General features: G+C 42.2%; 1 protein-coding gene across 1 annotated transcript in view; it reads right to left on the bottom strand.

Moving 5' to 3' along the window:
- LOC128703264 (nephrin-like) overlaps window positions 1-12,500 on the bottom strand; it is a 148,969-nt gene that overhangs the window by 80,272 nt on the left and 56,197 nt on the right. Inside the window, exon 8 of the mRNA XM_070103241.1 lies at window positions 12,070-12,232. Within this exon, the coding sequence (XP_069959342.1) occupies window positions 12,070-12,232 (163 nt within the window). The remainder of the gene's footprint in view (window positions 1-12,069; window positions 12,233-12,500) is intronic.

The following is a 12,500-nucleotide window of genomic DNA, read 5'->3' as shown; positions in this document are numbered from 1 at the left end:
AGCCACTACCATCCACAGGATGGATATGAGGTACACAATAAACTAGCCACTACCATACACAGGATGGATATGAGGTACACAATAAACTAGCCACTACCATACACAGGATGGATATGAGGTACACAGTAAACTAGCCACTACCATACACAGGATGGATATGAGGTACACAGTAAACTAGCCACTACCATCCACAGGGTGGATATGAGGTACACAATAAACTAGCCACTACCATCCACAGGATGGATATGATTTACACAATAAACTAGCCACTACCATACACAGGATGGATATGAGGTACACAGTAAACTAGCCACTACCATACACAGGATGGATATGAGGTACACAATAAACTAGCCACTACCATCCACAGGATGGATATGAGGTACACAGTATACTAGCCACTACCATCCACAGGATGGATATGAGGTACACAGTGAACTAGCCACTACCATCCACAGGATGGATATGAGGTACACAGTAAACTAGCCACTACCATCCACAGGATGGATATGAGGTACACAATAAACTAGCCACTACCATACACAGGATGGATATGAGGTACACAATAAACTAGCCACTACCATACACAGGATGGATATGAGGTACACAATAAACTAGCCACTACCATACACAGGATGGATATGAGGTACACAATAAACTAGCCACTACCATACAAAGGATGGATATGAGGTACACAATAAACTAGCCACTACCATACACAGGATGGATATGAGGTACACAATAAACTAGCCACTACCATACAAAGGATGGATATGAGGTACACAATAAACTAGCCACTACCATACACAGGATGGATATGAGGTACACAATAAACTAGCCACTACCATACACAGGTTGGATATGAGGTACACAATAAACTAGCCACTACCATACACAGGTTGGATATGAGGTACACAATAATCTAGCCACTACCATACACAGGATGGATATGAGGTACACAGTAAATTAGCCACTACCATACACAGGATGGATATGAGGTACACAGCAAACTAGCCACTACCATCCACAGGATGGATATGAGGTATACAATAAACTAGCCACTACCATCCACAGGATGGATATGAGGTACACAATAAACTAGCCACTACCATACACAGGTTGGATATGAGGTACACAATAAACTAGCCACTACCATACACAGGTTGGATATGAGGTACACAATAAACTAGCCACTACCATCCACAGGATGGATATGAGGTACACAATAAACTAGCCACTACCATCCACAGGATGGATATGAGGTACACAATAAACTAGCCACTACCATCCACAGGATGGATATGAGGTACACAATAAACTAGCCACTACCATACACAGGATGGATATGAGGTGCACAATAAACTAGCCACTACCATCCACAGGATGGATATGAGGTACACAATAAACTAGCCACTACCATCCACAGGATGGATATGAGGTACACAATAAACTAGCCACTACCATACACAGGATGGATATGAGGTACACAATAAACTAGCCACTACCATACACAGGTTGGATATGGGGTACACAAACTAGCAGCTTATGTGGCAAAATCTAATCTTTAGTCGATATTGTAAGTCTAGGCTGGCCGAGCATAGGCCGGATTAGCTCAATGACAGTAAGAGCCAAATACGTCATAACGTCATAAATATTCAACAGTTAAGAAAGATTAGCTTCGTTAAATAGACGTAATATTTCACTCTGTGTAGAGCTTTATCTCGAAGCTCTACACAGAGTGAAAGTTGTTCTGACAGAATTCTGTCCTGCAACCTACCGTTGTTTTGATAGAATTCTGACCTGCAACCTACCGTTGTTTTGATAAAATTCTGATCTGTAACCTGCCGTTGCTTTGACAAAATTCTGTCCTGCAACCTACCGTTGTTTTGACAGAATTCTGACCTGCAACCTACCGTTGTTTTGACAAAATTCTGACCTGCAACCTACCGCTGTTCTGACAGAATTCTGTCCTGCAACCTACCGTTGTTTTGATAGAATTCTGACCTGCAACCTACCGTTGTTTTGATAAAATTCTGATCTGTAACCTGCCGTTGCTTTGACAAAATTCTGTCCTGCAACCTACCGTTGTTTTGACAGAATTCTGACCTGCAACCTACCGTTGTTTTGACAAAATTCTGACCTGCAACCTACCGTTGTTTTGACAGAATTCTGATCTGCAACCTACCGTTGTTTTGATAGAATTCTGACCTGCAACCTACCGTTGTTTTGATAAAATTCTGATCTGTAACCTGCCGTTGCTTTGACAAAATTCTGTCCTGCAACCTACCGTTGTTCTGACAGAATTCTGTCCTGCAACCTACCGTTGTTTTGATAGAATTCTGACCTGCAACCTACCGTTGTTTTGATAAAATTCTGATCTGTAACCTGCCGTTGCTTTGACAAAATTTTGTCCTGCAACCTACCGTTGTTTTGACAGAATTTTGATCTGCAACCTACCGTTGTTTTGACAGAATTCTGACCTGCAACCTACCGTTGTTTTGACAGAATTCTGATCTGCAGCCTACCGTTGTTTTGACAGAATTCTGATCTGCAACCTACCGTTGTTTTGACAGAATTCTGACCTGCAACCTACCGTTGTTTTGACAGAATTCTGACCTGCAACCTACCGTTGTTTTGGCAGAATTCTGACCTTCAACCTACCGTTGTTTTGATAGAATTCTGACCTGCAACCTACGGTTGTTTTGACAGAATTCTGACCTGCAACCTACCGTTGTTTTGACAAAATTCTGACCTGCAACCTACCGTTGTTTTGACAGAATTCTGACCTGCAACCTACCGTTGTTTTGATAGAATTCTGACCTGCAACCTACCGTTGTTTTGACAAAATTCTGACCTGCAACCTACCCTTGTCTTGCCGTGAATATTGTTAATTCTACACACATTGGAATTTATATTGCAGTTAATGGAATCATATACACTGTTTATGTGTATATACACGGCTATACTCGTCATTAATCATCGTGGCAAGGGTATATACAACGAGAAGTATATCTCTCTCTGTGTATATTCACCGAGAGGTGTATTTTAATACCTAAAATAGTAAGTGACGTAAGCTCTTAGTGGATATACACTGAGAGAAGTATACATCTCGGAGTATAACCACTAAGAAATGTGTATCTCTCATCGTATATTCGCAGAGATATACATCCTTGTATATTCCTCTAGTCAGAATACTGTAACATTTTATTGCAGATGTATATTTCTCAGTGTATATACACCGGGATGTGTACATTTCTCAGTGTATATACACCGGGATATGTACATTTCTCAGTGTATATACACCGGGATGTGTACATTTCTCAGTGCATATACATCGGGATGTGTACATTTCTCAGTGTATATACACCGGGATGTGTACATTTCTCAGAGCATATACACCGGGATGTGTACATTTCTCAGAGCATATACACCGGGATGTGTACATTTCTCAGAGTATATACACCGGGATGTGTACATTTCTCAGAGCATATACTCCGGGATGTGTACATTTCTCAGAGCATATACACCGAGAGGAGTACATTTCTCAGAGCATATACACCGAGAGGAGTACATTTCTCAGAGCATATACACCGGGATGTGTACATTTCTCAGAGCATATACACCGGGATGTGTACATTTCTCAGAGCATATACACCGAGAGGAGTACATTTCTCAGTGCATGTACACCGAGAGGAGTACATTTCTCAGTACATATACACTGAGAGGTGTACATTTCTCAGTACATATACACTGAGAGGTGTACATTTCTCAGTACATATACACCGAGAGGTGTACATTTCTCAGTACATATACACTGAGAAGTGTACATTTCTCAGTACATATACACTGAGAGGTGTACATTTCTCAGTACATATACACTGAGAGGTGTACATTTCTCAGTACATATACACTGAGAGGTGTACATTTCTCAGTGCATATACACCGAGAGGAGTACATTTCTCAGTACATATACACTGAGAGGTGTACATTTCTCAGTACATATACACTGAGAGGTGTACATTTCTCAGTACATATACACCGAGAGGTGTACATTTCTCAGTACATATACACTGAGAGGTGTACATTTCTCAGTACATATACACCGAGAGGTGTACATTTCTCAGTACATATACACTGAGAGGTGTACATTTCTCAGTACATATACACTGAGAGGTGTACATTTCTCAGTGCATATACACCGAGAGGAGTACATTTCTCAGTACATATACACTGAGAGGTGTACATTTCTCAGTACATATACACCGAGAGGTGTACATTTCTCAGTACATATACACCGAGAGGTGTACATTTCTCAGTACATATACACCGAGAGGTGTACATTTCTCAGTACATATACACTGAGAGGTGTACATTTCTCAGTACATATACACTGAGAGGTGTACATTTATCAGTACATATACACCGAGATGTATACATTTTGCAGTACATATACACCGAGAGGTGTACATTTCTCAGTACATATACACTGAGAGGTGTACATTTCTCAGTACATATACACTGAGAGGTGTACATTTATCAGTACATATACACCGAGATGTATACATTTTGCAGTACATATACACCGAGAGGTGTACATTTCTCAGTACATATACACTGAGAGGTGTACATTTCTCAGTACATATACACTGAGAGGTGTACATTTATCAGTACATATACACCGAGATGTATACATTTTGCAGTACATATACACCGAGAGGTGTACATTTCTCAGTACACATACACCCGTCAGGTATACAATACTCAATATATATCCACTAAAAACCTATTACACTCCCTATTTTAAGTACTAAAATATCCTTGACTAACAGTGCACAGGTGACAAAGGTGCCTTAATAACCCTCGTGTAATCGACATATTTTAAACCCAATAAAACAACTAACCACTCCCTTTTAGACTACAATATCGAACACTGTGTTTCAAGGTAGACTGCTGTGTATTGCGTTCTAAATTATCCAAATGGCGCAGACAGCATTCACGAACGTCATTTATTTTATACAATAGCATTCTACATTATATGCCCCTACTAAACGTTATTCTTTATAAGAGGTGTGATATATACAAGGGAATGTGGGTAAGTTGTTTACAGGCGCACAGCACCAGACTTATGTGTCAGGAAATTGATAGGGCTCTCTGTGCGAAACGCTGTGTTAGTATTGGGCAAAATGTTGTGGTCATATAGGATTGATGAATGAGATACCTGTTTAGCCTATGGGTGTCTTTGTTGATAAAGACGTTTCGCCCACCAGTGGCTGTTTCATTCCAATGCAGAGAATACTGGAGATGGTTAAAGGAATGGAGAGGTAATTTGAGGTTATTAGTCCCTTAGCCTTGATACGAGGTTATTAGTCCCTTAGCCTTGATACGAGGTTATTAGTCCCTTAGATTCAGTAGGAGATCTTCAGTTCCTCAGCCTTGATAAGATGTGTTAACAACCACAACCTTGATATGGGGAGCTCAGTCCCTCAGCCTTGATAAGATGTGTTAACAACCACAGCCTTGATATGGGGAGCTCAGTCCCTCAGCCTTGATAAGATGTGTTAACAACCACAGCCTTGATATGGGGAGCTCAGTCCCTCAGCCTTGATAGATGTTCAGTCCCTTACCCTTGAACGGAGTTGTTCAATTCCTCAGCTTTGATAGGTGTTCGGTTTCTCAGCCTTAATTGGTGTTCACTCTGTCTTAATAGGTGTTCAGTCCCTCATTGTTAATAGGACGTGTTCAGTACCTCAGCCTTGATTGGACGTGTTCAGTCCCTCAGCCTTGATTGGACGTGTTCAGTCCCTCAGCCTTGATTGAACGTGTTCAGTACCACAGCCTTGATTGGACGTGTTCAGTACCACAGCCTTGATTGGACGTGTTCAGTACCTCAGCCTTGATTGGACGTGTTCAGTCCCTCAGCCTTGATTGGACGTGTTCAGTACCTCAGCCTTGATTGGACGTGTTCAGTCCCTCAGCCTTGATTGGACGTGTTCAGTCCCTCAGCCTTGATTGAACGTGTTCAGTACCACAGCCTTGATTGGACGTGTTCAGTACCACAACCTTGATTGGACGTGTTCAGTACCTCAGCCTTGATTGGACGTGTTCAGTCCCTCAGCCTTGATTGAACGTGTTCAGTACCTCAGCCTTGATTGGACGTGTTCAGTACCTCAGCCTTGATTGGACGTGTTCAGTCCCTCAGCCTTGATTGGACGTGTTCAGTCCTTCAGCCTTGATTGGACGTGTTCAGTCCCTCAGCCTTGATTGGACGTGTTCAGTCCCTCAGCCTTGATTGGACGTGTTCAGTACCTCAGCCTTGATTGGACGTGTTCAGTCCCTCAGCCTTGATAGAACATATTCAGTCCCTCAACCTTGATATCAGGCTGCCATGTCTTCCTCCTCACAAGGGCTCCTACATACGCTTTAAGACGTTGGAAAGATTATTAAAACCGAACGAAGTTAACACATCCTTCCACAGCATTTTTTCCCCCCTCTTTTTTTTTGACACTCGCGTGACGACAGCAAGACTTTAAAAAATGAGTTGAATCACGCAATACCAAGCAGTAATTGATGGTTAGACCCACCTCCAGACCTCCCTCCGCCGGAAGACATATTTCTTGAGACATTCACATGCAAGCCTGCCGGCTTAGTCCTCTCTCACTACGCTCATCTCGTTTAGCCTTTTTCCTGCAGCAGCTTACATATTAGGACACGCAATGTTAAAGTGAGCCCAGGTGCAAATAAATGGCTCGAACGACTCTATTTTGTGTCTGTGTTAGGTAGGTCACGCAAGTCTTCCCGTCTGTTCGATCTCATCTCATCTCGATGTCACATCAAATGTAACGTAGTGGAAAATAACAGAAGCAAAAAGGCCTTTTATCTAACACAGCTTCTCACTTACAAGAGCTCCTTATGGATTAAATGTGTTAGACAATGGTACTGTTGTTTGGCTGTACAGGACGTATCACTTTACTTTTGTCAACACACCGCCCCGCTGCAACTTTTGTTGCATGATGTACCATTGTAACGCACAATGTACGTCAGCCAAGATTTCGCTGTTGTTAGAACAAACAAAAGTAGAGTTTTTTCATGTCATTTAATCTGATTTCGTAATTTACTCTTTGGTCTTAGACCGCACCGCTGGGGGGCGCTCACCCCCGAAACTCTCTCTAGGTATAACTCAGGTATACCATTTTTTTCTAGTTTTAAATCTGGTTATTTCGCTTTGTGATGATGTTTTTCACGTATTTTCTTGCATATTTCATGTGTTTTTTTCTGGTAGCAGAATATGACATTGTGGGAGATGGTAATTCCCAGGTAACAATAGACAGAGGGAGCAAGAAGACGATAGAGTGATTGAAATAGATCACGATAGATTGTAGATGAATGATTCAGAGAACCGACACGTTGATAAATTAGACACATGTGCAACTCTTGGGTATCTTTATTGAGAAAACGTTTCGCCACACAGTGGCTTCATCAGTCCATACAAAGGAGAATCTTGAAGAACAGGAGGAGAATGAGGTAATCAGTCCCTCAACCTTGAGTCGATGTGGTCAGTCCATCAATCTTGATGGACTCAATCTATTCAAGATTGATGGACTGAACACATCGACTCAAGGTTGAGGGACTGATTACCTCATTCTCCTCCTGTTCTTCAAGTTTCTCCTTTGTATGGACTGATGAAGCCACTGTGTGGCGAAACGTTTCCTCATTAAAGATACCCAAGTGTTGCACATGTGTCTAATTTATCATCACGATAGATACATGTTTTTACTGAGACAACGTTTCTCCCGTGAAACGTTTCGTCTGTGCTAAACGTTGCCTCTGCAAAAGTTTCCGTTTAAACTATGCCTCCGTTGGAATCAAACCTTTGGAACAGCCATAGAAGCCAAGAACTTACCTTTGTCAAAAGGCTTGACAAAACTCCTGGAGAGCGAAACGTTGCCACAATAAAATGTCACGTTAGTTGTACTTGTGTTAGTTGTACTTGTTACCTACCATATTATCAGTAATTTAACCGACATTACTAGAAGAATTTACAGAGATTTGATATCTTCAAGGCCATTTAATCTACCAGCCCAGGATATCAAGATTTAATCAATATGTGATATCCTCACTGTGTCGCGGAATATAGCATGCAAACATAGCTAGTTTTTTTCAGGCTATATAACTATGATATAGAATTGGATATCAACACACTGATGGTATATAAGTTGACTGAGGATTGAGCCTTCCCCAAGTCTTGTCCTGAATGACCCACATGGGTTTAGTGATTAATGTGAATTATTTGTTTTGTTTATAGAGGTCATGTGAGTCATGTGAATCTACTCTGAGGCTCTAGAGGATAGAGTTATCAGAGTTTATTTCTTGGGTGGCACTGAAAATTGGGTTGGGTTAATGTTTTGTTAGTGGGATGGATTGTAAAGAACCTGCCTAGTATGGGCCAACAGGCCTGTTGCAGTGATCCTCCTTTCATATGTTCTTATGTTTATCTAGATTAAAGACTATCGTGTATCACCAAGAACGGAAATCAGACGCTGTAATCAGAAAGAAGACAAAGAAGAAGAAGAAGGCGGGTTAATATATCACATAAACCAGACAGAGCCACAAAATACACACATGTTTATGCCAGTCAAAAAACCAACAAACCATGAATATAATGATGTAATTAGCATAACTCGTAACGTTCGCGTTGGCGTTAATAACGCACAGATTTTACGCAACGCTGACCAGCCTGCGTCTGGCGTCACAAGAAAATAAAAGGGAAACAACACGTACATATAAACATTAAAACATCTGCTGAAGAGGGCCCCAGAAGGAGGTCGAAATACATAGATCAATTAATCTCCCGAGTTTCTGTTTCCATGTGGGTTATTATTCAAAAAAGAAGTTATGATGAAAGTGGATAGTTGACTGGCCTGCCATCCTGTCCTATCCAATGATGTGGATAGTTGACTGGCCTGCCATCCTGTCCTATCCAATGGTGTGGATAGTTGACTGGCCTGCCATCCTGTCCTATCCAATGATGTGGATAGTTGACTGGCCTGCCATCCTGTCCTATCCAATGGTGTGGATAGTTGACTGGCCTGCCATCCTGTCCTATCCAATGGTGTGGATAGTTGACTGGCCTGCCATCCTGTCCTATCCAGTGGTGTGGATAGTTGACTGGCCTGCCATCCTGTCCTATCCAATGATGTGGATAGTTGACTGGCCTGCCATCCTGTCCTATCCAGTGGTGTGGATAGTTGACTGGCCTGCCATCCTGTCCTATCCAATGGTGTGGATAGTTGACTGGCCTGCCATCCTGTCCTATCCAATGGTGTGGATAGTTGACTGGCCTGCCATCCTGTCCTATCCAATGGTGTGGATAGTTGACTGGCCTGCCATCCTGTCCTATCCAATGGTGTGGATAGTTGACTGGCCTGCCATCCTGTCCTATCCAATGGTATGGATAGTTGACTGGCCTGCCATCCTGTCCTATCCAATGGTATGGATAGTTGACTGGCCTGCCATCCTGTCCTATCCAATGGTGGATAGTTGACTGGCCTGCCATCCTGTCTTATCCAATGGTGTGGATAGTTGACTGGCCTGCCATCCTGTCCTATCCAATGGTGGATAGTTGACTGGCCTGCCATCCTGTCCTATCCAATGGTGTGGATAGTTGACTGGCCTGCCATCCTGTCCTATCCAATGGTGGATAGTTGACTAGCCTGCCATCCTGTCCTATCCAATGGTGTGGATAGTTGACTGGCCTGCCATCCTGTCCTATCCAATGGTGGATAGTTGACTGGCCTGCCATCCTGTCCTATCCAATGGTGTGGATAGTTGACTGGCCTGCCATCCTGTCCTATCCAATGGTGTGGATAGTTGACTGGCCTGCTATCGTATCCTATCCAATGGTGGATAGTTCACTGGCCTGCTATCTTATCCTACCCAATGGTGGATAGTTCACTGGCCTGCTATCTTATCCTATCCAATGGTGGATAGTTCACTGACCTGCTATCTTATCCTACCCAATGGTGGATAGTTGACTGGCCTGCCATCCTGTCCTATCCAGTGGTGGATAGTTGACTGGCCTGCTATCTTATCCTATCCAATGGTGGATAGTTCACTGGCCTGCTATCTTATCCTATCCAATGGTGGATAGTTCACTGGCCTGCTATCTTATCCTACCCAATGGTGGATAGTTCACTGGCCTGCCATCCTATCCTATCCAATGGTGGATAGTTCACTGGCCTGCTATCTTATCCTACCCAATGGTGGATAGTTCACTGGCCTGCCATCCTATCCTATCCGATAGCCTGCCATCGTTACGAACTCTCTGTATTTTTAGTAGGTACAAGTATTACACACAAGGGTTGAACAATATGAACATCTTGTTCTAAAGCATCTTTCATGTTCATTATGGAATTGTTCATCTGCAGCTAACACAGCACCAGTTCGTCGAGGAACTGATTCACACAGCATCTGAACAGTATCCAGGAGATGCTCTTCCAGAGACGACGGTGAAGGAAATGGCTGTCTGACAGACGCTCCGTAATATTTAGATCCGGTGATTGTGATTGATTCACACAGCATCTGAACAGCTTCCAGGAGATGCTCTTCCAGAGACGACGGTGAAGGAAATGGCTGCCTGACAGACGCTCCGTAATATTTAGATCCGGTGATTCTGATTGATTCACACAGCATCTGAACAGCATCCAGGAGATGCTCTTCCAGAGACGACGGTGAAGCAAATGGCTGCCTGACAGACGCTCCGTAATATTTAGATCCGGTGATTCTGATTGATTCACACAGCATCTGAACAGCATCCAGGAGATGCTCTTCCAGAGACGACGGTGAAGGAAATGGCTGTCTGACAGACGCTCCGTAATATTTAGATCCGGTGATTGTGGGGGTCAATTTAAGTGTTCCACTTCTGTCTTGGAAGACAGAGTAACAAGGGTCTTGTAACATTTTTGAAATGATTCAACCATACCACGGGCGGGGATGGAACCCGCGATCAGGGAATCATAAAACTCCAGACCGACGCGAGTTCTACCCCCTCCCGTGATATGGTTTGTTTGCAATCGTGTCATTACGACTTCGTGAATCATTTAAACTGATTATTCAGTTATTCAACAGTTCACTCAGTCGGTGTTCCCGTTATTTTGTTCATGTTATATTCAGTCTCCGAACATCTTACTAACTCTGTCAGTACTGATATATCTCATACTCGCGTTGATCAAATATTACTAACATAAGCTACGATAATATTGATGGGCTGGTAATCTCCAGCTCCAGGGCCTAACTTGCACTTGCCACAATGTTATTAATAACTTAAGTTGCCTACTTCGTCTGCTCATTATAACTTCAAGTTGAGTAATAATGTCTGAAGTGTTAAATCTGTGTAGGGGAAACTTGGCTAAGCTAGAAAGTTTAGAAAGACACGTGAGAAAATACCTTTATATATTAGAAAACATTTCGGTCTTGGACCTTGATCAAGGTCTCAGGACCAAAACGTTATTTAGTAAGGATGTTGTAGTGTTGGCTCGCGTGTTTTTTTAAACCAGTTTGACGGTATCTATTACCAAGGTTTATACCAAACTAGAAAGGAGTCGTCCCTTGGTTTACTAACCTCTAAGCGTCTGCTAGCATCACTGAAACCTCATTCTGCCACGGAAGTATATGGAAATATATGGTAAATACAGAAAGCAGAGGTAAACATACCATGGGCGGGGATAGAACCCGCTATCAGAGATCGCGGGTTCGATCCCCGCCCGTGGTGTGGTTTGTTTGCAATCGTGTCAATACGATTTCGTGAGTCAAAGCAAAGGACTTACTAACAGAACATAAGAAAGGAGGAGCACTGCAGCAGGGCTACTGGCCCGTACTAGGCACGTCTTTCTCAAACCCAAACCCACTAAGACTATCTGCTAGGCAATGTCTGCTTCTATCTATATTAAGGACTAACGTGTATTACTCAGGTATGTGTGTGAGTCAAGGTTCGAAAAGCAGAAGGCTCTCTCCCCACACCCTTTACAAAAGATTATACAGCAAAATAGAAGAAATAAAACGATAAGGGCTTACCTTCTGCTGCTAACGACTTCACTTTGGTCTCTCCTGACGGAGTTGTTAAAGGTCCACTTAAACGTGACGTTAACTGGGTCTGCGTCCACAGCACAAGTGATGTTAGTTAACTCAAACAGTGCCACTCCTCTTAGAGCCGGAGCCACGGCACATCTCGGGGCATCTGAACCACAGGAAAAAATTGTGTTTAATTTAATTAGCCAATGAGGTGCGTAATCACACACACACACACACACACACACACACACACACACACACACACACACACACACACACACACACATATACATACATACATATATATATATATATATATATATATATATATATATATATATATATATATATATATATGTATATATATATATTATATATATATATATATATATATATATATATATATATATATATATATATATATATATATATAT

This window comes from Cherax quadricarinatus, chromosome 85 (assembly GCF_038502225.1).
Source record: "Cherax quadricarinatus isolate ZL_2023a chromosome 85, ASM3850222v1, whole genome shotgun sequence".
Taxonomy (NCBI): Eukaryota; Metazoa; Arthropoda; class Malacostraca; order Decapoda; family Parastacidae; genus Cherax; species Cherax quadricarinatus.
Note: the sequence above shows the minus strand (reverse complement) of the source record. Positions and strands in the feature narration are given on the sequence as shown.